General features: G+C 34.8%; 1 protein-coding gene across 1 annotated transcript in view; it reads left to right on the top strand.

The window, feature by feature from the left end:
* Nucleotides 1-25,187, top strand: part of SCN2A (sodium channel, voltage gated, type II alpha subunit) — an 81,647-nt gene extending 56,460 nt beyond the window's left edge. Inside the window, exons 18-27 of the mRNA XM_004674587.1 lie at nt 1,701-1,821; nt 5,499-5,653; nt 6,152-6,325; nt 9,034-9,156; nt 11,475-11,756; nt 13,379-13,432; nt 15,472-15,609; nt 15,935-16,039; nt 19,977-20,247; nt 21,530-25,187. Of these exons, the coding sequence (XP_004674644.1) occupies nt 1,701-1,821; nt 5,499-5,653; nt 6,152-6,325; nt 9,034-9,156; nt 11,475-11,756; nt 13,379-13,432; nt 15,472-15,609; nt 15,935-16,039; nt 19,977-20,247; nt 21,530-22,725 (2,619 nt within the window). The 3' untranslated portion in view covers nt 22,726-25,187. The remainder of the gene's footprint in view (nt 1-1,700; nt 1,822-5,498; nt 5,654-6,151; nt 6,326-9,033; nt 9,157-11,474; nt 11,757-13,378; nt 13,433-15,471; nt 15,610-15,934; nt 16,040-19,976; nt 20,248-21,529) is intronic.
* The last annotated feature ends 2,071 nt before the right edge of the window (nt 25,188-27,258 follow it).

The raw sequence follows: 27,258 nt of genomic DNA, 5'->3' as shown, positions 1-27,258 counted from the left end.
CTGCAAATGATAAGATCAGTACTTTCAGATTCAGGCTCCCTAATATATAATAAATTTATATAAATCAGATAGATTGAAATAAGATTAATTTAGTCATGTCCTAGTCAGTTACATGTGTACAAACACAGCTATATTTATGTAAGGAAGTATATGTATATGTGAAAGGAAGTCTAATGACAAAGGATAGAAAATTAGTAAGTCTAAAAAATTAGAATTTATGATAAATTTTCTTATTCTGATACTTCATCCTAAAGTAAAATATATTCAAATTTTAAATACATATTGTGATTGTCTAGTTATTTTGATATATTTGATAAATAGAAATCAATAGAGCTTCAAGCAGCTTATAATATATAATCCTTGATTTCACTGTTTAAATTTAAAAATAATCCTCAAACTACTTCTAAGAAAACAGATTTATCTAATATGAATACTCTCACTGGTATTGCAAAATTGCACAAAACAAAAGCATTTTCAACCTCACGTGGATGACATATACCTGTTTTTACTTCATCAGCACCCCCATGTTTACTAAATATTTATATAAAGAAAATTATTTTCACAAAATGAAGGAAATGTCTTCCTAGGGAAATCCACATATTGCTTAGCCCAAATGTGAGGGCAACATTTCTGTACTGACTATAACATCCATTATATAGCAGATTAACATACTTCAGTGTGCATTTTATCATGTGCTTACCTCATCCCCTTTATAAAATAGCTCTTCTTGGCTCAGCCATTTCCTAATGTTATGCATTAATGGTAATAACATTGTAACAGGTTGGAGAATGCTGTGGCCCAAACTACTCTGATTCCATGTGGCACTCATACCTGGCCCTGTGTATTTCCTGCAGCATTGTTAAGTCTAGGCTAAAGACTGGCATCCCCTCATGAATGACCTGATATCATGAATGACCTGTGTTGGTTAAAGTTTGTTGCAATTCAACATTTAAAATGACTTCTTTCTATTACATTTTTCTTCTGGTAGTATTTGGTCTAACCTAAAAGAAAACAAAATGACTACCAGATTAATTTATGTCATTGTTTATGGGGCAGGTAATAGTGCCAGAGTAACAAGTAGTTTCCAAATGCACAATGAAACACAGGCGTGCATTGGCCAAAGAGAATGCAAAATATCAGCTCTTGCTATAAAGCTAATAATGTGCTGTTCCTTTTTGAAGTTAGACCTCTCTAGAATATATTTAATAACACTGAGTAGTACATGTTTTCATGTCAATGAAAAGTGGATAAATTTAGATTGTTGCTGTTTATGTGCATTTGATCAAATCTTTTCTGCATTTGACATGAAAATAAACTTGTGCAGCTTTCGTTGGCTGGGTCACAATTTTAGAATAAAAAAATAGCCACTTGGCAAACTAATTTGCAAAAACAAAATCATATATAACCATACAACTCTGGCAGTTTACATAAACTCTCTGCAGGATTCCATTTCAGATTCTCTGTACTTGGATTTAATCAAAAACTATTTAAGATGTTAGCACCATAATTTTAAAGAAAAAAATACGGCGGTGCTGTATCTAATCTTGTGACCTCCCACCTCTACTAAAGCGGACTGGCATTATGTTTAAGATATTTTTAAATTACAGACCAAGGAAATAATTACAGAAGATTTGAGGGTATGCCTATTGATTCTTATAAGGAAAATATTTTTAAAACTTTTCTGTGGAATTGATTTTCAGAAGCTAAATGCAACTAGTTCATCTGAAGGCAGCACAGTTGATATAGGAGCTCCCGCTGAGGGAGAACAGCCTGAGGTTGAACCTGAAGAATCCCTCGAACCTGAAGCCTGTTTCACGGAAGGTAAGCAAGCCAAGAACATAGACTCTTTAGATTCTCTTATCTACACCCATCTATTCTCTCTCTACCCTCCCACTATCTAACTGTTCATTTGTTTGTTTCTTGCTTTTTCTATGTCAAAGCAAAGATGATTTTTAAAAGGTAAGATTTAGTTTATGTACACAGATATTCTTATTTTTATGGATCCTGTTGAACATTAAGATATGCTGCTATTTGGGTTTAATTTGTGGCCTTTAAAGTATCTAAGAATGAAAGTCGAGTCGGACATCTTTCTCTCAGTTTTATAAAATAAAAGCAGATTTTGAAAGTCAAAGAAGTAGCTTAGTTTACTGTTTTTTCATATCATAATGTGTTGTAAATTGATGGATATATATTTTTTATTACAAAAGTTTATTTTTACATCATTTTGTACAGTTTTTTTCCATCTCAATTGTAATCCCCACGGGTTTCCCATCACCAAGTCACCCATGTGCCATCACCATAATCCCGTGCATTTCCCTCCCCCCACCTCGTTTTTGATCCCATTACCCACTCCACCCCCACAAAATGTCTCTGGTATATGGTTGTTTTTTGTTATTTTCCACCTGGTCCATTATACTCCTGCTATGAGTGAAACCATCCGGTCTTTTTCTTTGTCTTTCTGGCTTATCTCACTAAGCATGATCTTTTCCAGTTCTGATGGATATATATTTAAACCTATATGAATAACAGTTATATGAATTTGGTAAGGTCAATTTGTTTATTATTTGTGAGTGATAATAAGTAATTGATATTGAAATGCCAGAGTATACAAAGAGTTTTTTGATATGGGGCACTATACTGTTAGAGTAATTTCAAGAGAACTTTTTAAAGAAGATAAAAAATATATTATTTGAAGTAATGTTATCTGATCAGTTATCTCTTGGACTATTATGTGGTATCTGAAAGCACCAGAAACTTTTTTGCATAAAATAAACCTTTCTTTTTCTCAAAAGTTTATGGATTTGGCCTCCCTAGTATTGCAGGGGTTAAAGTCTCATTGCTATCAAACAGTGACCAGCCTCTGCAGCATGAGTTCAATCCCTGGCCAGGGAGCTTACCCACCTGGCACAGCAGACCTCTCCTGTTTCTCCCTCTGCTCCCTTTGGCAGTGTATTTCAACACAGCCACTTGTTCTTCTCCCCACTCTGTCTCTGGTGCATCCTCTCAATCCCCACCCCTCCACCTCTGAGCTACACCCCAGTTCTTTTACACATAAATAAATCAATCTTAAAACAAAAAAATCAGGCAATAAAAAAGTTAATGGGTCACCTGATGGTATTGATGACATGGGTGGGCTATGTCTTGGATGATACCTTGGCTGACTCCACTCTGCTCTGGTCCCATACTCCACACTGATCAAACTTGTTGTCTTGATGAAGGCAGAGCCTTAGTTGCAAGGACTTGTCAAGCCTGCACAGCTTTACTCCAATCCTGTTCACCAAAACAAGCTCACCTGGCTAACCCAGATTCAGTGTGGAACTACACTACCCATGATGCAGAGTCACAAAATTAGTGTAAATCACAGTGTGTGAAATTCCTTACCTGTGTATATAAATAACCATTGTAAGTAGGGAAATGTTTCCCTAGGATCTTAGGAATCTCTTTTTTAACTCACTGTTAACTTTAACAACTATTTTATAATTCATTCTGCCTTTATCTCAAATTCATTGTCATATAATGATTTTGTAGCCACAGGTTAATTTTAATAATAATAGCCTCAAATTGTTACTATTTGTTTGTTTGTTTCTTTTGCTAGAACTAATTCTAAAGGTGTTTCATTTGGGTGCTGCATGTTTATATCAAGAACATTAAACTTTTAATTTAAACTTTAAGCTTTTCTAAAAGATATCATTACATAGATGTTAGAAGCTACAATTTATATGAATGAATTCTGTCAAAGTTATCACAGAAGATTATGTTGTATGTTTTCATTGATTTTGAACTGAAATACGTTGGTGAAAATATTTAAATATTGATATCCAATTTTTAAATTATATCATAGGGAGAACCATTTATTCAGCATATGTTCTGATAGAAATCATTTTCCATCATTTCCTTCAAAAATATGTATACATCTCCATGCAGTTAATGATTATGAAAAAACTATGACTTCAGAAACATTGAAATTATGTCTCACAAGAGTAATTTTTCTGGTGTTAATTATTACTCTTCCCCAGACAACTGACAAATTTTAGAGTCACATATACATGCATTATTTTAACTATGAAAACATCAATGTTTTCTATAAGTCTTAAAGGAATATTGAAGTATCAAATATTACCAACATAAATTATATAAAATAATGAATAAATACTAGGTAGATACTCACCAACAAACTTCAACAAATTAAATATTTATGTTACAGTTGCTTCAGAATTTGTATTTAAGAATGCAAAGATGCAGATTAGGTCCTTTTTGTTTCCTTATTGCATTTCTGCCCTTCCCTTCCTCTCAAAGGTAAGACAGTATCTCAAATTTGGCATTTATCACTCCTATTGACACTGGTCATTTTCTGTTGGTAATATATTTTGTCTCATCATTAGGTAGGAAAACTAAATTCAGTTCCACTTAATTCATTAAAATGAATATGCTCAGAGCATATCATTTTTCTTTAGCTTTGGGAGGCAGAAATGTTAAAAACATCTTGCCCTCAAAGAAACAACTCATATGCTATTTATTTCTTAAATGATAAATTAATAACAGTGCTTCATTAAATTTTCATGAAACAAAGGATATGCTCTAGCTGACAGTAGAAAATAACATCCAGAGGCCTCCCTGGTAGCACAAAGGGTTAAGTCTCTACACTAAGAAGCTAGCCACAGCTACTGCAGCACAGACTTTGATCCCAATCCCCTGCCAGGGAGCTGACCCACATGGCATGGCAGACCTCTCCTGACCTGCCCACTGCTCCCCTCATTAGATCTGCCTGTTCTGCTTCTCATGCTATCTCTGGTGAACCTTCTCATCCATTCCCTACACACCTCTGGCCTACACCCCAGCATGTGTATGTATAAATAAATAAAATACACCTTTAAAAAAATAGTATCCAATGAAAGCTGTGCAGAAAATCTTGTGCACTTTCAAGATAGTTTCCATTTTCCTATTCACTGAATAAGAGCCTTTATCATGGTTAAAACCCTATCTTATGGCTCCTATCCCTCATCACAGCATACCCTGCCCCATATTCTATGTGTTGTCCCATGTTGTCAGTCAGCAGTACCATGATTCCTCACCTCTGTTTTCCACACTTACCTTTACCTTCACTTTCTTCAACATTCACTTATTTGAAATGTACAGATTTAAACTTTTCCTATTTTCTTTCTTCTATACTTCCAATATCTTGTATAGACATAGGAAATTCTTAGTATCCTTATCAAGCAAAACTATTTTAACTCCCAAATGATCCTTTAATGTTTCTCCCATTAACATATTTAAATTCTCTAATTCAGCATATTGGCTCTTTACATTTTTTCCTGTCTTCATTCCTAATTCTCTCCTAATAGTGGAAAGAATTCTTTATATATTCATATACATATATGAATATAAATTCATGTATTTATGATATGTGAGGTCATAGTGGGGATAACTGTCCCACCAATACAAATGTACCTAATCAAAGAGTAATTACTTTCTTCTTTATTTACCTTGACATATTCTAGACTGTGTACGGAAGTTCAAGTGTTGCCAAATAAGTATAGAAGAAGGTAAAGGTAAACTCTGGTGGAACTTGAGAAAAACTTGCTATAAGATAGTGGAACACAACTGGTTTGAGACCTTCATTGTCTTTATGATTCTACTCAGCAGTGGGGCACTGGTAGGTTACATATGATGTACTCTTTTCCCTTTATGAATGTACTTTGTATTACATGTTTTTATAATAAGATTTTTGTGAGAATAAGAGGCTTTGTGTGGCATTTTTAACACTGTGTGAGAAGGTCAATAAATGTAACTTTGATTATTTGAAATAGGCCTTAGATTGAATTTTGAGTGCTGGAGTAAGCAGATCAGTATAGTTTATATAAATGTCTTTTTGTAATTCCAGAAGACCTAGGAAATCACACAAATGGATTCCCCCACCCTTTTTTGAGAGCTCTGTAAAATGAAAGCAGGGGGGACTAACATACATACATGTATGAAACAAACGTACACCTACATTTATTACCATATTCTCCATGGCTGGGGGCATTCTAAGTGAGAAATGGTAACTCATTCCCCTTTCCCTAGGTTGAGGGGACTAGCTTGCTTTCTTCTAATAAGACATCATTTGGAGAGTTTATGACAATGAAATTCAGTGGCGTATTTTCATTTACAGGCCTTTGAAGATATATATATTGAACAACGAAAAACCATTAAAACCATGTTAGAATATGCTGATAAAGTTTTCACTTACATTTTCATCCTGGAAATGCTTCTAAAGTGGGTTGCATATGGTTTTCAAGTGTATTTTACCAATGCCTGGTGCTGGCTAGATTTCCTGATTGTTGATGTGAGTATTCTGCATTTTCTTGCTTTATTCCATTAATGTGTGATGATATTTGCTAGCCCAACAGTAGTGCAGGGCATATAGTAAGCACTTGGTAAATACTGCATAAGCCCACATATAATGAAAAGCTGTCAAAAAAAAAATTTTTTTTTGCTTCTTTAAATATACTCATAAGATAAAGCAGTCAAAAGCCACTTTGGTGTATATATTAACTTAGCTTCAATTGTAAAATTTCAAGTAATATAAAATATTCTGTTATAGTATTTTTTGCCTCATGTTTAGGTAGAAAAACTAAATTCACCTCCACTTTATTCATTAAAATAAATATGTTCAGAGTGTGGAAAATGAAATTTTACTTTTATTATTCTTACCTATCATGCAATAACTGTATTTAAATTCTCCACAGATGTCATTGATATTAGTCTTTGTTATTTCCAGAGCTTGTTGACAAGTGTTTGTCCCACAGATGGATTACTTAACACAAAGAAATGTGAAAGTCAAAAAAGAAGAGACACTTCTTGATTTGTATAATGATAGAAACAGATTGGCTAGGGATTATTTAAAGTTTATTAAACTGCATTGATGCTGCTTAATAATAAAATAAAGTAGATCAGAGTGTCAGAATATAAGGCTTTAAAAATTGAAGATGAGGTTAGCTCCTGTGTTTGAGGGAGAATTTTGAGAGACCATTCACATGTTATGTTGAACAGAAAATTCAAAAGATTTATTTATTTATACATGCAAGATCTAGGGTGCAGGTCAGAGGTGTGGGGGTGGTGGGGTGAGAGGATTCACCAGAAACAGAGTGGGGAGCAGAAAAGGAAGATCCAATGAATATATTGCTGAGGGGCACAGCAGGTGAAACAGAGATATCTGCTGAGCCATGTGGGTCACCTCATTGGCCAGAGATAGAACTCATTCTGCAGTGGCTATGGATTGTTTCACAGTGCTGCCACTTAACCCCTGCACCACCAAGGAAGCCCTTCAAAAGTCATTTTTATTTAGTTTTGGAGGATTACTTCTTAAATGCTTTTTAAATTTATTTATTAGATATAATAGTTAAAGATTCTATGAATATTACATCAAATTTTTTTTAGTAATAAAATAAGACAATAAATGATGTTTAATATTTAATATTTAAACATTTAATATTTAAACCTGATATGTTTGAGCATTGCAAGCAAAAGAAAAACACACCAAATGAGCATTCTTTGATTTGTATGTGAAATTATGGGTAATACTTTTTCTTTTCTTCATTTTCTGCATGCCACTGTAGTATACTGGTGAATTTATAATAAAAGGTAATGGTGTTAAGTCAGCAATGTTGAATATGAAGATATTCCTTTTATTTTTATTTTAAAGATTTATTTATATATTTTTATGTATACAAGGACTGAAGTATAGGCCAGAGGTATGGTGAGTGAGAGAATTCACTATAAACAGGTTGGAGAACAGAACAGGTAAATCTACTGAAATATACTACTCAGGGAGCAGCAGGAAAAATGTGGGTTAGCTCCCTGGCTGGGTATCGAACTCAGGCTGTAGCAGTGATACCATGATAGCACTGAGATTTTAACCCCTATGCCACTAGGGAAGCCCCTGTAGATATGTCCTTCAGAGAAATAGAGTTGTCCTATACTCATTGCCTAGAGTGTCCCTATATTTACCTTCTTAGATATAAGAAAACTATTATAATACTGTATCAATTAATCAATACTGTGCATTAAATCAAATACATTTATTATCTACTTTCTTATGAAACATACAAACATGAATAAGCCAATTTTCTGGGCCAATAAGAATTTACAGTTGAAAATGAGGGCAGATGTGTGCACAAGAAGATGACTTCTGCATCACAGTGTCTTTGACTTCATTGAGAAAGGAGGATAGATTTCCTGAGGCAGAGGAGTGTCAGCTGGAGTTGGAGGGAGGAGAATTTCACTGGGACAAAGGAGGAAAAGGACATCCAGGGTTAAGACACTCAGGCATACTTTGCAGGGCTATTCAAGCAGCCTGGAGGGTAAGCCCAGAGCTTACCCAGAGCTTGTAAAGCTCTTTTATCTTACACATGGAAAATCTTCATACACAAACAAAATTATTCAGCAACTTCTTCATTAAGAAGAGGGAGTTTATATAATCTAAGGTTTAGATATGGGGAAAAAATTATAAACTAAGGTAAATTTTTAAAGCTCAGTTTTTCCCAAAACTAGAGGCTTCACTTTCAAACTACATGTGTAAAATTAGTTTGAACAAGTCAAATTTTGTTGTAATAATTTTTATGTGCTTCACTTATTTCTTAAAAAATGCATTTTTCAAATGTCCAGAAACACATTACTCTTAATTATAACACACAGTTGTTATCACTTACTGTTGCTAAAGTTCAAGTGCAAACCTTTACATCAATGAGATTCATTTTTAAAAAAGAATCGTGAAAAGAGAACATAGTGATTTCTTTCTTTCTTTCTTTCTTTTTTTTCCAAAACCTCATGTTTCTCAGACTGGCACCTTTAGCCTGACCTGGGAAGTGAAAAAATAAAAATTCTGGGACCCCACCCAAACCTACAGTCAGGATCTGCTCATCATCAGCTTTTAACAAACCCTTGGGATGACTTAGATACTTAAAGAACTACTGATTTATTGTATAAGGCTAGGTTGAACTTATAGACATCTTCATCTGCAAATTCAAAAATTGTGTTCCTTTTTCTGTGTAGGTCTCCTTGGTTAGCTTAACAGCAAATGCCTTGGGTTACTCAGAACTTGGTGCCATCAAGTCCCTCAGAACACTAAGAGCTCTGAGGCCACTGAGAGCCTTATCCCGGTTTGAAGGAATGAGGGTAAGAACAAATGCTGTGGCATTTCTAAGAACTGTAAGTGAGAACAAAACTGACATTGTACAGCTTAGCAATGATGAATCCTGAAGAATTTGTGTCTTCTACATTCATACTGACATAACCAGTCAACCAATATTTGTCAGATCACATCCATTGAACACAGTTGGAAACACTCACTGAATATAATGCCTGACTGAGTGTTTCTAACTAGAAACAATTAAATTTATTCTAACTAGATTTTTCACTCTGTGGGAAATCTCAACCACATTGTGAAGGCTTCTGATGTGAGTCAAGATCAGTTATGTTCATTCCATTTATAAATGTGCAAGGAAATCCCACTCACTGTAATTTAAAACCACCAAATCATTCCTCATCATTTCTTCACTGCTCCATATGATGTGTTTTGAGCCTTTTAAAGTCCGAATCTGGCTTCTTATCTTTCAAACACAGATTGAAATGACTAAAAAGTAGGTCAACTGTAGAATTATACACGCATTTAAAATGTGATACAAAGGAACAAGTTGGAAATTATGCTAACATTTGTCATCCACTGGGGCACAAAAATTGAGACCTTGTGCCTTCAGCCCCAGGAAATAATGCTTTGTCTGCTGGACCTAGATATTCAAAAAGAAACTTGTAGAAAGTGATATTCTTTCTGATATTTAAAAATAGATACTTAGAACTTTGTCTAAATATTGCAAATTCAACCAGAATGGTGTGTGGGAGTATGTGCACTTGTGTGTTTGCTGCATGTGATTGCATAAAAGCATGTCAACTGTTTTTTTCTTTTCAGTTTACCAATTTAAAATCAGTGTTTTTGCAGTAGGCTTAATTTTTTAAAGGGGATCAAATTTTCAGTAATAGAGTTCTTTTCATATTTTTTAACAAAATTTGCATACATAAGGATCTAACTCCCTAGCCCTTCAACAGATCTGACTCACGCAGAAAAAACACGCAACTTTGCTCTTCAGCATTTTCTTTTAATTATAGCTCTATAAAAGGTGCCTTCCCACACTTACTTAGCATGCATAGGACAGCATCCCTTGTGGTGAATTTGAAAATGAAGTGTCAATTCTAGAAGTACCACTGAATTATCAGAGCTGAAATTATAGCAGCAACCCTATAATAAGTTCTGTAAAATTTCACTTAAAAAACACATCAAAATAGTGTCTTTTAATGAACAGCTTCCATGTGTCAGTTTACCTAGGAACCACTTGATATTGTTGCTCTGTCATTACTCATCTGTTTATATGAATGTATGTTTGTATATATGCATTTGTATGTACTTTTATCTCATAAGGATTTGAAGAAGGCCTATGCATATATTTGATTAATTTTTCATATCTGACATAATTATTACATTTTTCTACCCCTTAACAAGTCTTATTTCTGATATATATAGTTCAGGTGTGTTTGTATAGGACAAGGCACTTAGATAAATATTTACTTGTGGGGTAATTAAGGAACATACTAAAAAAGATTCCCTAAAAGTTTTCTTTGATTAAGAAAGAACAAATAAGCCATCAAGAGGAATCCTGGGACTCAAATCATTATGTTTTATGAAATTACAGTCACTGATAACCAAGCTTATGTTCTAATTATCATGATACCTCATTTTATAATTTGAGAATCTTCTTTAGAGGGAGTACTCCAAAGAAGGACCCTTAGGGTCTGAAAAGTGAATGCTAAGTCCAAAGACCCAAAGACACAACCAGTTCATGATACAAGCTGGGGGATCTTCCGACTCCCAAGTCCTTTTTCCTCATCTCATATTCTGTTTCCATGCTCCATGCTGCAGTACCTATGCTCCACACTCTTGCCTGCAGTATGATCTTATGCTACGATCCCGACTGAACTGTACTTTCTCACAATTGCTATTAATAATCCTTTTCACCCTAGAAATCGACCCACAAGTGTTCCATTTTAAAAGTGCATAAATTTTGTACAATAAATTTTATGACTTGCATGATTAAAAAAAAAAAAAGACGACATTCCCATGCTTGTACTACTTCTTAGTCCTGTCACGTTTGTACTCTTCTGTTATTAATTTATATTTAAAATTAGTTCCATTCTTTGAAAAAAATGTGCTCTGTCTAGCATTATTCTTGAGAAGACATTCTACAGTATCAAATTTATTTTATGCTCCTCGGACATATAATTGAAAAATTTTAGTTGTTTTTATCAGAGAGTAATTTCTGTCCAATATTTAGCTCTCAGAACATACATTATCCTTTGGTTATCGTTCTTGTAATTGTATTTAAAAATAGGTAAAAAGTAAGTATTTGTTGTTGACTTTTCACTTTCTCCTCGTTCTTTGCCAGGTTGTAGTCAACGCTCTGTTAGGAGCCATTCCCTCCATAATGAATGTGCTTTTGGTTTGTCTGATCTTTTGGCTAATATTCAGCATTATGGGAGTGAATCTTTTTGCTGGCAAGTTCTATCATTGTATTAACTACACCACTGGGGAAATGTTTGATGTAAGTGTGGTCAACAACTACAGCGAGTGTAAAGCCCTCATAGAGAGCAATCAAACTGCCAGGTGGAAAAATGTGAAAGTAAACTTTGATAATGTGGGACTTGGATATCTTTCTCTGCTTCAAGTAGTAAGTAACTATTTTTCTCTATGACGTTTTATGAAAATGAGTGTGCAGTTCTTTTTCAGCATTTTCATATGAAAGTACACAGAAGTATATCTTTCTCAATATTCACACTTCTTAAGCCAATCTGCCTTGATTCTCGATTACTTGTGAACTGTCTTTTCTATACCATGTTGGAAACCAGACGACTATAAAGTTGATGTGCTGTAGACTATGCTAAGCTATCTCAGCACCAGTGCTTTGTGACAAACATTTCTATAAAGATTCCCACTATTTTCCCTCCATTCTTTCTCTGAGGAGTAGAGTAAGCCCTGGGAAGTTTAGAAAGGTATGTTTGCTGGGGATGAAAGACTGAGGACAAATTTTTACCCTACTGTATCTAAACAAGTTTCTACCCTTCCAACCTTCACCATGACCATGATCACAACTCCCAACCTTTGAACTTCTCCCCTGACTGTAATCCTGCCCTGATTCCTTTTTTCCTGCCTGCTGATTAAACCCTGAGAGATAGGAAGATTATTTATTGTCTTGCCAATGGAAACCTTTCTACAAAGACAATTGCATCTGCTTTAAGCACAAATCCATTCATGGAAACTGACCACTCTTATGCTTCACCTACACAGTGTCCTACACTGTATGAGTGCTCTAGGGGAAGTGACAGAGCTAATGGCCCAAAAAACAGAAAAAAATGTACAAGACTTTTTTGTTTTCAGGATTACTGTGTCCACAAGAAAAAAATGTATTTAAATGATAAATTGCAGTTGAAGGAGTTTTTTTCTCCCCTACTAGGGGGAAAATTTCTTCTCATAAAATAACTCTCTCAAAATAGTTATTCAAAAGTATTGATTTTTCAAGGACAAATCACCATGATTAATAATTGGTGATAATAACATTTAGAAAAGTGTAAGTAGACAAAAAAGCATTAAGATCAAATAATGCAACATCCTTTGTTTATCCTTTCTGATGCTAATAAAAATCCATGAAATTATTTCATCCAATTGTATGTTATATTCTTATAGTGTCATCAGAGTAAAAGGTTTTTGAATATTGTTTTTATTTATGACACATACTGTTATAGTATATAATTTAATTTTAGGTTAGATATGTATGTACAGATGTTATAGAAGAATATTAAGTTGAAATATTATCAGTGGCTATACAGTTGATCCTCAATATCTGTAAGTTCCACATCCACAGATTCAGTCAAACACAAATGTAGCCATGCTCTCTATAGTCAGGCTATAATGGTTGTGCCCGTACTGAACACGTACTGACCTTACATCTTTGCCATCATTCCCTGAATAATATAGGGTAACAACAATTATAGTTATATTGTTTTAGGTGTTATAGTCTAGAGATATATAAAATAAAATATATGAGCAGAGTGTGTAGATTATATGCAAATACTGCACCATTTTATATGAAAGTCTTCAGCATCCACAGATTTTTACATTCTTTGGGAATGCTGGAGCCAATTCCTTGTAGATACCAAGTTTAAAGGTCTAATATGAATTCTAATTTACTTTGTATTCCTGTAGTTAAATAAAACTAGGTCAATCAATCTGATCATTTATTTTCTAAATTATGATTTAGGGGGAGGAAATTAAATGATGTCACTTGTTTTACAGGCCACATTTAAGGGATGGATGGATATCATGTATGCAGCTGTTGACTCACGAAATGTAAGTCTATTTAGAGGGAAACTTGTGACCATTTGCAAAACATTGTAATTTAGTGGTATTTCCAATAAAACAAACTACCGGTCAATTTAGAGAGCACAAGCATATTACATAAACGAAGTATTCAACATTATGTTACTTTTGTAAAATTCAAATTGTATGTTTTTTCTCTACTCATTACTAATCCCTACTTTCAACATAGGTTTTCTAGTATCTACCAAGGCACCTGGCACTTAAAACTGTATTGATTGTGTTGCCAAATGACAAATTATTTTTGGTTCTCACAGAAATGGCTGTTTGTGCATTAAAATTCCTCAGCAGCATTTGTCACAGATTTTTTCCAGCTTTTGTTCTCCTTGTTATGGGAAGAATCTGACTGATAGTGGGAAAGAGGAACAACAAACTTAATAGCACTTTTCTCTCAGAAGTGAGAGTTGTAGTGGAAGGGAAGGGCTTTCATTGTCTACTTTTTCATTTGTTTATTTATACTTTATACACAACAGCACTTTTGATTTTACAATTTCCTTCATTTCTCACTAAGAATGAGAAAGAAATCATATTTTAAAAAGAAAGAAATTGGCTTCACATGTTATTTCCCCAGCACCAACACCAAGGTGGTAACTCAGAAAGAATTCCTGAATTTTTTTTCTTCACTTTACTAGGAGAGAGAGAGAGAAAATGTAAGCACTATAAACACTGAACTCTATCTCTGCAAGTATAGTCAGGAATCCCAGTTATGGACTTTTTTTAAATAAAATAACTTATTCCCACTCATTATGCTAAGGACTTTATTAGATTAACTCATTTAATCTTAAGTATCCGATTTATTATTGTGCAGCTGATTTTAATTCCATTTAACCATTTACAAAGACTTAATGCACTAAGTGGTAAAATATGTTTTTGAACTTGACCACAAACAGCGGGCCCTTAACTGTTTCCTACAGTTGTTTCTTACCTGTTTGACTAATTATATTAATGTTACTCTTTCATTAAAATAATCAGTATCAGGTGGTGGTAAGAAGCAACTGAGAGAGGGAACCCATTGGACTATGGTGAAGGATTATAGGTGTTTTGGTAGTTGTAGTGATGTAAGACCATACATCTGAAGAGTTCTGAACCTATCTTCTAAATCATTTATAAGGTTATAAACCAATATTACTTTGATCAAAATAATAAGACAGAAAATAAAAAGTATGTATTTTGTTAGGCATAATCCTCTAAGTTGGTTTTATAAAACAATCCATCATTACCTGCATCCATTATCACCTGACTTTGTTAGCAAAATGTATTAGAACAACATCCTGAATTATAGATTACAGCTGAAGCTCAAACCATCTGTCCCACTTTTTTTTTTTCTGTCCCACTTTTTTAATATAAAAAAATGAGTTAGACAACAGAAGGTGTCTTTGTCTTAGAAACGGTGTCTATAGCCTACTGAGTAAGATGAACCAGTTGATTCATTTTCAGAAAGGAAAGATCCTACCAATATACCTTTATTCACACATGCAATAAAAATTCTAACCTAGCAGGAGTAATGTATAATGGAACTCAAAGCCTTAAACTTAGCTATCACTCTTAGCCGTACACAGCTCTAAACACATTTTATATTTTAATGTGATTATTCTCCCCAACTATCCTATGAAGTTTGTAACCTATTATTCCCATTTTAAGAAAGTTAACTCAGAAAAAAAAATCCTAAATATTTTAACATAGACACCATGACTCTGACATCTCTCTTTAGAAAGAGGAAAGCCTCATTTATGTATATTTGGGGGTTTTGTTTAAAATGAAAGTGCATTAATAGCTTTGGCAGTTGGTGGTTAAAATCAATCTTTTCATTTTCTGTCAATTATTTTTTAAAACCTGTGAACAGTTTTGCAGTAATCTTTAATAAGCATGTTATTAGAATCAATGTCTCAGAAAATTTTGTTTAAAGTTTCCCTTTGTTCATTTCCACCTTTTGAGACACGCTTTGAAAATTGAAAATTCATTGATGTCCTTCCATAAAAATAAGTAAATTTGTCATTCTTCATATTTTGTAGGTAGAATTACAACCCAAGTATGAAGACAATCTGTATATGTACCTTTATTTTGTCATCTTTATTATTTTTGGTTCATTCTTTACTCTGAATCTTTTCATTGGTGTCATCATAGACAACTTCAACCAACAGAAAAAGAAGATAAGTATACTAAAAATTCATCTTTGCAATAAAATGTGTAGCACGTATATAACAGTTCCTTTTTGGCTCCAAAATGCAATCATCTAGTAGAATATGAAATTCAGAAATTATTTTGAGAGATTTCATTAGCTGTAGATCCAAATAATGGGTAATTCAGATGCATGTATTGATTTCCAGTATGGAAATATGACTGAATCACACTTTATATATTGAGTATATGCATCTCTATAAATTCAGATATAAACAATATATTGGACCATATTGTGGAAATATTCACACAGTTAATAAGAACGAAATTTTAACAGTTTTGCTTTTATTTCTTTACTTTGGAGGTCAAGACATTTTTATGACTGAAGAACAGAAGAAATACTACAATGCAATGAAAAAACTGGGTTCAAAGAAACCACAAAAGCCTATCCCTCGACCTGCTGTAAGAATAACATACTTATATTACCTGTATTAGTTATGTTGTCAATCATTTTCATAGCTTAAATTGCTGTATAACAATTTTTTGTGAATTTGAAGAAGAAAATTTTACCCTAGCAATCCTACTAGCTAGCCTAAATGTATGTATTTAAATATACATTGTATGTGTAATGATGATATGTTATATAGGCATATACAGTATATATAAACAGAAATTTCAAACATATTTCCAATAATACTACAGTGACCTCACTTCTAATAATGTGAAAAAGATGTAGGCACACATACATGGCATGGAAATACTGCATGTTCTCAGAATGCTGTGGGGACGTTTTGGGTAATGGAACATCTAAAGTCTGTCTCATTTCCTGTCCAACTCTGCAGATTAGATGGAAACCTTACTTTATTAAGTCACAAGAGTTTTTTTTCTGGTTTTTAAAAAGCTTATATTTCCCTCTACCATCTTGCCCCTATTCCAATGACATCATTCTTTTTATGACTTTTGTAGCTGCTCCAGTTTTATTCTAGTTTATTCCATCAGCTTCTGATTCTTTCTGGTTGCTGCAGAGAATTGTTTTCAGGATATTCCTCATGTTCTTCCTTCACTGCTGAAGGAATAGCTCAGATACACAGTGTCAGAACTCCTTACACAAGGTGTACATGATGCAAGGCAACCCAATGAGCAGCAGGAATCATGACTTTAGGAATCCATTAGTGGCAGTATAAAACTAGTATGCTCAAGCTCGCTATGCTCATATTCAGTTTGGGTAGCCTAAAGCTCAAAGAAAGTAGATACCTATATTGGATAAAAGAGGAGAACTGTAACTTGGATCCTAGTCTTTCAAAAATAATCAAATCTGAATGGATGGAATAAAGGCATATTAAGTTACTTGTATGAGAAAATGTATACTTCAGATCTATAGAAATAAATATTTTAGTTGACAATCAAAACTTTTTTGAATTAATAAATAATAGACACAATTTTTTTCTGGGTTAAATGTGTCAGGGTGAGTCTGAAGAAACTGATCTTAAATATATAAATGCAGTATAGTTTAAAAAGGGTATGGTCATGAAAAAGATAAGATTTTTAGAGACTAGTATGGGAAAATGTCAGAGAAGGGATAATACTAGACCATAGACAAGAAGATGCATCCTCCTGCACAAGAAGATGAGTCCATTGAGTCCTCGCTGACACAAAAATCATACATAAAATCTTATCTTTTTCATGACCATACATCTAAATACAGAATAAATACAGAAAGTAAATAAGTCAATAAAAACACTTAATAGGATAAAGCAGCTAAACCATGCAGAAAGAGGGAGCACATATTCATTATGGAGAATCTAAGACTGTTGTTTTGTGAAACTATTATATGTCCACCATTAGAAATGAAAATTAAGTCCTTGAGTAAAGATTGTTGAGTTGTTAGAGAAAATTTAGTTCCAAGATGGGAAGTCTATTTAAGACAGAGGGGATCAATTAAAAGATAAGGTAATACGGTAACACCACTAAAATTTACTAAGAATGGCGGGAAATTCAGAAAGATTGAAATAGGGAACCTAACCAAACATGGAAAGGTAACCACACTAAGTCTAGAAAGGTAGGATTTAAATTTAAATTAGGCTCATGTATTTGGTTTCAGAAGACCCTAGAAAGACAGAACTAGCCGAAGTAACAGAAAGCCAATTCTACAAGCCAAATTCAGAGAAGAGAGCAAAAGGGTAATGGAGGGATGGTTTCATGTTCAAGAGAATTCAGGAAGGAGTAATGGACAGTTCTCAATGGGGGAGGGGGAGTGTGCGGGGGTCAGAACAGGAATATAGAGCATCCACCCCAATAAGGATGGCCAACTAGGGAAACAGGTTATAAAGTGTACAGACAGCAGCTTCCTTCTAGTTGAGAACATACTGAAGTAGACCCTAGTAAACATCAGACAAGATTTGAGCCCTAGACTGCCTGAAAAACTAGCAGATAGAGGGCCTCCCTGATGGTGAGGTGGGTTAAAGTGCAGTACTGCCACTGCAGTGCTAGTTAGATCCCCAGCAAGGGAGCTGACCCACAAGGGACAGGAGACCGCTCCTGGCCTGCCCACTGCTCCCCTCAGCAGTGTATTCCTATAGATTTGCCTGTTCTGCTCCCCACTCTGTTTCTGGTGCATCCTCTTACCCCCTTACCTCTGGCCTGTAACCCAGTTCTTGTATACATAAATAAATAAACCTTTTTACAAAAAGGTTAAAAAAGAAATAGCAGGTAGAGGCAAAAAGGACTGAAACAGTTCAATGATAAGAACTGGTTTACATTATGAAGATTTAGTCTCTTAAATATGACATTAAGCCACTTAGTGTTTGGAAATAAGGTCCACACCAAATAGGATAAAAAAATTAATATCTGAATTGTGAGCTATACCTTCTTAAAGATAATTTTATTGTTCCAAAGAATTCCCCTCATAACCTTCATCTGTCCTTTCTTATTTTAATATCTTATATAATCATAGATCAATTATTGAATCTAAAAATTAACTTTGGTACAAATACCTTTATTTTTAAAGGTAAATTTATTGTTCCAAAGAATTCCCCCCATAACCTTCATCTGTCCTTTCTTATTTTAACATCTTATATAATCATAGATCAATTATTGAATTTAAAAATTAACCTTGGTACAAATACCTTTAAATAAAATACAGAATCAATTGGATTTCACCTGTGTCCATTTTCTTGCACTTTAATTTTTTTAAAGATTTACTTATGAATGCATATAAGAACCAGGGTTCAGGCCAGAGGTATGGGGGAGCAGTGATAGGATTCACCCGAGACAGAGTAGAGAGCAGAACTGGCAGATTGACTAATAGGTACTGCTGAGGGGAGCAGCAGGCAGGTCAGGAGAGGTCTGCCTCCTCCAGGCAGGGATAGAACTCCTGCTGCAGTGGCTGCGATAGCTTCATAGTGCTGTGGTTTAATCCATTGTGCCACCATGGAGGGCCCTTGAACTTTAATTTTTAAACATTTCAGGGGTCTCCTGGTGGCCTATGGGTTAAGTTTCAGCATGATCACCACTGCAGCCTGAGTTTGATTCCTGGACAGGGAGTTAACCCACATATGGCACAGAAGTCCTCTTCTGTCTTGCTCAATGCTCCCCCCAGCAGTGTATTTTAGTCAATTTGTTATTCTCTGCATTCTGTAATTCTTTAAATTCCCTGAAAGTCATTTTTTTTAAGATTTTTTTATTTATTCATACAGAACTAGGGTACAGGCCAGATCTGCGGTGGGTGAGAGCCTTCACCAGAGACAGAGTGGGGAGCAGAACAGGCAGATCGAGGAAGTACACTGCTGAGGGGAGCAGCAGGCGGTCAGGAAAGGTCTGCCGCACCATGTGGTCACCTCCGGAGCAGGCAGGGATCGAACTCATGCGAAAGTGGCTTAAGCTTCTTAGTGCAGTGCTTTAACCCGCTGAGCCACCAGGGAGGGCCCCTCTGAAAGTCTAAGTTTGTAAATGAAATACATAATATTACTTTTTTTTTTTCTTCACTAAACCTTGAGGAATTTAAAATGCTGTGTCTGGCTTTGGAAAGAAAATATAAGGGCAGAAACTAAGGAAAAAACAAGAGAAAGATCTGGACATTTCTTATTTCAACTATATCCTTTAAAGTTAATGAGATAATGAAGATTTACAACAAGCTTATCTTTGCATTTCATGCACATGAGGTTCTGGGCACTGAGTATTATTGACATGGAATCAAGTTATAGAATCCAGTCTCTTGAGCAGTGTAAATAAAGGACATACACTTTGAAAACAGCTGGCTATTCCAATATACAACTTTCCTTCCAAGTATAAAACAAAGAGGACTTATTTCTATAAAAGCTGCATTTTCAATTCCTATTGAAAATCAATTTAATGAAATATCTTGCATTTCTAAATGAACTTTTTATATATTGTGTTCCAGAACAAATTCCAAGGAATGGTCTTTGATTTTGTAACTAAACAAGTCTTTGATATCAGCATCATGATCCTCATCTGCCTCAACATGGTCACCATGATGGTGGAGACTGACGACCAGAGTCAGGAAATGACCAACATTCTGTACTGGATCAACCTGGTGTTTATTGTGCTCTTCACTGGAGAGTGTGTGCTGAAGTTAATCTCTCTGCGTTATTACTATTTTACTATTGGATGGAATATTTTTGATTTTGTGGTGGTCATTCTCTCCATTGTAGGTAAGCACAGAGTTCAGGAAATTAGTAATAGAAATTCTTTCTCATTCATCCTGAAATTTCAGAGAAAAGTCTAATAGTCTTCTCTTTAACTGATTATTTCTCTAATTGCATGTGCTATGTGAAATGATAGGTTAAGAAAAAAAAGGATTCCTGCTTTTTTTTTTTTCAGTTTTCCTTTATCATCTTGTCAAAACACAGTACTGTTTTTTTGCATAATGTTTTTGTACTTGGTCTTATTCCTATATTATAGGTAAGTATTCCTTTATATAAATTTCATGTTATCTTTGTGTTCCCATAGTCTTCCATGGTTTGTGATATTCTTTTTCAGAAGTAGACATTTTGTTCAAAAATCCAGAACAGATTCATTATCATCAATGCACTTTAAGTGTATATATATAAGATATTCAATGAAGTGCTGGCAATAAAGTGATTCAAGATGAGATTCTACCAATATGAGGAATGTGAACATATAGAGAGAACAGTATTCCACTGCTCATACCCTTGTTTGAGTAAAGGAGAACTTTGACACAATATGTCATTTGACCCTAAAGAAAGTAGAATGAGGATATAGTAAGTGGTCAAGAAATGAGACTGGAAGGTCATACAGACCTGGCCTGTACTTACCAGCCCTGTGACCTATAGCCATTTACCTCACCGCTCCAGTTCCTGGTTTTCAAAAAAATGTTTGCATATAAATGTTGTCAAGGGGGGTTAAGTGTGATTATGTAAGCACATGTACGTAGCATCAAGAAAACTTACTCAATAAATATTAAACTTAACAACAACCAAACAGTAGATATGATCTCTATTCAGTAACACATAAAATCAAGAACCAGGATTCCCTCTCAAGAATGCCCGTGTCAAAGCTTGAGTTCTCTCTTGAGCATCAGTAGACTATCTGCCAAATAAATGTATCACAGTCCACTCAAGAAAAATAAAAATTCTTATATTTCCTAATCCAAATTCACATTCCTTATCCTTTAGTTCTTCTGCAAATACTGGGACTAGTATTTTAAATAAATGAATCCATTTCTGTGCTTGACTTCCATATAGCTTGATACCATCTTTAGACCTTTTCTTCAGTTAGGAAAAACTACCATTAATATCTTTTGTTACTGTAAAAGTATTAATGTTAGGATAGTAGTTTTGCTTTGCTGAACAAATATACCTGATTTTCATAAACACATTTGGTAAAATTAACGTTTATCATAGAAATGGAAATTTTCATTTGCTTTTATTAAACCTACCACTGTTTTTGTTATTGTTTCTTGGTTTTCCACAGGCATGTTTCTGGCTGAACTGATAGAAAAGTATTTTGTGTCTCCTACCTTGTTCCGAGTGATCCGTCTCGCCAGGATTGGCAGAATTTTGCGTCTCATCAAAGGGGCCAAGGGGATTCGCACGCTGCTCTTTGCGCTGATGATGTCCCTGCCTGCGTTGTTTAACATCGGCCTCCTGCTCTTCCTGGTCATGTTCATCTACGCCATCTTTGGCATGTCCAACTTTGCCTATGTGAAGAGAGAAGTGGGAATTGATGACATGTTCAACTTTGAAACCTTTGGCAACAGCATGATCTGCCTGTTCCAGATCACCACATCTGCTGGCTGGGATGGGTTGCTGGCACCTATTCTCAACAGTGGCCCTCCCGACTGTGATCCTGAAAAAGACCACCCTGGGAGCTCAGTGAAGGGAGACTGCGGGAACCCATCTGTCGGGATTTTCTTTTTTGTCAGTTACATCATCATATCATTTCTGGTCGTGGTGAACATGTACATCGCTGTCATCCTGGAGAACTTCAGTGTTGCTACTGAAGAAAGTGCAGAGCCCCTGAGTGAGGACGACTTTGAGATGTTCTATGAGGTTTGGGAGAAGTTTGATCCGGATGCCACCCAGTTTATAGAGTTCTCCAAGCTGTCTGATTTTGCAGCTGCTCTGGATCCTCCTCTTCTCATAGCAAAACCAAACAAAGTCCAGCTCATCGCCATGGATCTGCCCATGGTCAGTGGAGACAGGATCCACTGCCTGGACATCTTATTTGCCTTTACAAAGCGTGTGTTGGGGGAGAGTGGAGAGATGGATGCCCTCCGAATACAGATGGAAGAGCGGTTCATGGCCTCAAACCCCTCCAAAGTCTCCTATGAGCCCATTACCACCACTTTGAAACGCAAACAAGAGGAGGTGTCTGCTATTGTTATCCAGAGGGCTTACAGACGTTACCTCTTGAAGCAAAAAGTTAAAAAAGTTTCAAGCATATATAAGAAAGACAAAGGCAAAGAAGGTGAAGGAACACCAATCAAAGAAGATATCCTCATTGATAAACTAAATGAGAATTCAACTCCCGAGAAAACCGACGTGACACCTTCCACCACTTCTCCACCGTCCTACGATAGTGTAACCAAACCGGAAAAAGAAAAATTTGAGAAAGACAAGTCAGAAAAGGAAGACAAAGGAAAAGATATCAGGGAAAGTAAAAAGTAAAACAGGAAGAATATTCCACTTTGTGATCAATTGTTTACAGCCTGTGATGGTGATGTATTTGTGTCAACAGGACTCTCACAGGAGGACTATGCCAAACTGACTGTTTTTACAAATGTATACTTAAGGTCAGTGCCTATAACAAGACAGGGACCTCTGGTCAGCAAACTGGGACTCAATAAACCAGACAAACAGCGTCGACAGGAGGTTTCTGTGTTCACAACCAGCTGACACTGCTGAAGAGCAGAGGCGGAATGGCTACTCAGACTATAGGAACCAATTTAAAGGGGGGAGGGAAGTTAAATTTTTATGTAAAGTCAACACGTGACACTTGATAATAGTATTTGTCACCACTGTTTATGTTTTAACTGCCACACCTGCCATATTTTTACAAAACGTATGCTGTGAATTTATCACTTTTTTTTTTATTCACAGGTTGTTTACTATTATATGTGACTATTTTTGTAAATGGGTTTATGTTTGGGGAGAGGGATGAAAGGTAGGGAATTCTGCATTTCTCTATTGTATAACTGGATATATTTTAAATGAAAGCATGCTGCACTTCTCATTCGCACATTGAAAAAAAAATCATATCACAAAAAGGAAGAGTTTACTTCTTGTTTCAGGATGTTTTTAGATTTTTGAGGTGCTTAAATAGCTATTCATGTTTTTAAGGTGTCTCATTCAGAAATCTTTAATGTGCCTGTAAATGTTCCATGAATTCGCAAGCATTAAAGAGTTGTTTTATTTTTACATAATCCATTATGTGTACATGTATATATGTATATATGTATATGTGCGTGTATATACATATATACATACACACACATCCCATCACCTAGTCATTTGGAGTTCCAGCAGCATGATTACAACATTTTTGATAAGTGTCCTTTGGCATAAAATAAAAATATCCTATCACTCCTTTCTAAGAACCTGAATTGACCAAAAAACATCCCAACCACCACTTTATAAAGTTGATTCTGCTTTTTCCTGCAGTATTGTTTAGCCATCTTCTGCTCTTGGTAAGGTTGACATACTATTTGTCAATTAAAAAAAAAAAAGTCTGCTTTGTAAATAGTAATTTTACCCAGTGGTGCATGTTTGAGCAAACAAAAATGATGACTTAAGCACAGTATTTATTGCATCAAATATGTACCACAGTAAGTATAGTTTGCAAGCTTTCAACAGGTAATATGATGTAATTGGTTCCATTATAGTTTGAAGCTGTCACTGCTGCATGTTTATCTTGCCTATGCTGCTGTATCTTATTCCTTCTTCCACTGTTCAGAAGTCTAATATGGGAAGCCATATGTCAGTGGTAAAGTGAAGCAAATTGTTCTACCAAGACCTCATTCTTCATGTCATTAAAGCAATAGGTGGCAGCAAACAGTAAGGAGCTTCTTGCTTTTTATTCTTCCAATCTTAATTGAACCCTCTATGGTAAAAGCCCGACTGTACACACATGTTGCAAGCTGCTTAAATCTGTTGAAAATAAATGGTTAGAGTTTTCTAAAAATATATAAATACTGTAAAAAGTTCATTTTATTTTCTTTTTCAGCCTTTTGTACATAAAATGAGAAATTAAAAGTAACTTCAGGTTGATGTCACAGTCACTATTGTTAGTTTCTGTTCCTAGCACTTTTAAATTAAAGCACTTCACAAAATAAGAAACAAAGACTAATAAGCTGCAATGTAGGTTCCTGCTTTTTTTATTAGTACTGTAACTTTGCACATATTTCAATGTGAAACAAATCTCAGATTGAGTCTAACGTTTATTTGCTTTCAAATAGTAATGCCTTATCATGAAAAGAGACTTTAGGAAAGATCACTTGATATTCTTGGCATTACTTGAATCAGATGTTTCCACCTAGTCTTTTTATTTGGGAAATCATCAGTTGTTTCCAGTGTTTGTTTACACAGGTAGAGCTTATTCTTAATTGACCCATATGACATTAGAACTGTATCAGATATGATATGGAATTGAAGCTTTTTTTTTTCCACAAAACTAGGTAGTGAAATTATATTACCAGTCACAGCAAAACATTTTGTTTCTTTCACAAGCAACATTAAATGTAGATTCTTTATACTAAAGCTATTGACTTGTAGTGTGTTGGTGAAATGCATGCAGGAAAATGCTATTACCATAAAGAACGGTAAATCACATTACATTCAAGCCAAAAGAATAAAGGATTTGCTTTTGTTTTTGTACTTAATTGTTCTGTCTTTGTTTCTATCTTTGAAATGCCATTTAAAGGTAAATTTCTATCATGTAAAATGATCTATCACAAAAATGTAAAGAATACACATTAAAGATAATAATTCATCTTTAAATTTTTTCACAGAATGGAAATTAACTAAGAAGAGTGTATGAATATCTAGTTTTAATATTGGCCAAAAACCTAGATATGGTAATGGGTAGAGTAGTGGAAAGTTATGAAAATTAATAAAAAATTGACTAACATTTTTAAGTTGTGCATCTTTTCTCCTGCCGGTCTGCCTGTACCTTGCCTTTCTCTTTCCCACTTTAGTCTTTCCCTAAATCTTCTTGATCTACTTTTCTATATACTTTTGCAACTCTTCCTTAGGTATTTTTCATTCAGAAAATTTCCCTTTCTTCTGTTCACCAAATGTCTTGTGTATTACAGTCTGTAGACAAAGACTTTTCACTTAAGCCCCCTGTAACTTGTCACTATAAAAATTACATATGTGTCACTAGATTCATTTCTACAACTTCCTAGACAAAAAAACTATGTGAGCCTCCACATCAACTCTTTATGATATGTAAATATGATTCCCAAAGGACACAGTTTAGGAAATGGACATTAAGCATGATTACATATTAGAATTACCTGAGAAGCCTTAAAATATGTCAGTACCTGGACAAAGACAAAATTAATTGAACTCAGATCTTCAAGGGTGAGACTTCAGCATCCAATTTTTTTCAAGTGTCCCCATTGATGCTGATTCATAATAAAGGTAGAGTCAATGAGTAGGGTCTTCTTACCCAGTTAAAAAAAAAATATTCTGCAGAAAATGCACATATCCCCTTTCAGATCTTCATTATATAATTCATCATATACAAAAGTTTAACTTGTAGAGTGAGGGATTTCCACATTTATCAGAAGTCCTCTAGCAATGTCATCGGTGGAGAGGAAAATTCTATCAGAGTAGATAATCTCTCTCTCTGGAAAATTCTATTAGAGTAGATTCTCTCTCTCTCTCTGGAAAATTCAGAGTAGATTTTCTCTCTCTCTCTCTCTCTCTCTCTCTCTCTCTCTCATGCACACACACACACACACACACGCATGCACACACCCAGCATATTTATAAAATGGCTTCTACATTCTCTGTTGGTTCAGAGCTATCAATCTGAAGCAGTGGAGGGCACCTAGCATTGGTCACCATAGACACATTCATTTTGTCATTATGAAGTCACAAATCGAAACAGGAAAGGTTCCATCTCTACTTCTCTCTTGTCAGGGACCTCACACAGTCCCTTGTTTTTCTTGGTTCTGTATAATACAGATGAATTTACAGGGAAGAGGAAAACTCCAGAGTGGGATGATGATGATAAGAAAGGAAAAGAAAGAGGACAAGGAAAAAGAAAGACTAGGCAAAGCAGAGGAGTGACAAGAGCATGAGAAATGGGAGGGTCTACTTCATAAATTATTCATAGCTTCTGAAAAAGGTGTTAATATCTATAGCCAGGGTGGGGGAAGAGGGAAGGCAGAGCCTGGAGATAAAGACATTTTGCTTAAGTGTCAGTATGGTTAGAACGGCAATGCAAACATGTTTCTCCTCTCACTTACTTTAAAAGAAAAATAAATAGAAAAAGGTGGAGGACATTTGCCAATAAATGTTACAGTGATTCCAGGGATAGTGGGGTTTTCCCCTTTCATCTGAACTAAATAAACATTTGAGCTTTGTAATAGAATGAGAGATCAAAGGGGAAATAGCTGTCCAAAGAAAGTTTGTTGCCAGAGGCAAAGAAACTTGGGATTCATGCTAAAAAGTCTGGAATTTATTACGTTGGCAATAAGGAGTGAGTGAAGACTTGAATAGTAAATTGCTCATTTAATAAAATCAAGTATCTCTATATCTGTTAAATATGAATGATGCTGCACTGTCCCCCTTTTGCTATTCTTTTAGAAATCTCATTTTGTCATTTAATTTTAAAGATGTTTGCATTCTCATCTTCTAGCAAATACTTTTAATTAATTTATCTGGATTTCTAAAATTCCAATCTGCCATCTTTTAATAACCTATCCCAGTATGCTTCTTAGTTTTATATTATCCACAAATAGATTTGATTTTTTCACCTCATTTTATCCTAATTTTCAATTTTTTCTTTGTTTCTCCCTTCTGTTCTTGTCCTCTTTGAGCACTAATTTTGTTTTCCTTTTGTTTATTGACCTCACTTCTTGTTTGGGAAGGTACACCACATTGTCCTTCCTTTACACTTGTTCCTTTTTATGAGTGATTAAGCTTACATTTTCACTTGCATACCTAATTATTGAAATATAATTAATAGCTGTA

The sequence above is a fragment of the Condylura cristata genome, unplaced genomic scaffold, assembly GCF_000260355.1.
Source record: "Condylura cristata isolate star-nosed mole 26May11 unplaced genomic scaffold, ConCri1.0 scaffold00002, whole genome shotgun sequence".
Taxonomy (NCBI): Eukaryota; Metazoa; Chordata; class Mammalia; order Eulipotyphla; family Talpidae; genus Condylura; species Condylura cristata.
This window is presented reverse-complemented; position numbering and strand designations above follow the sequence as displayed.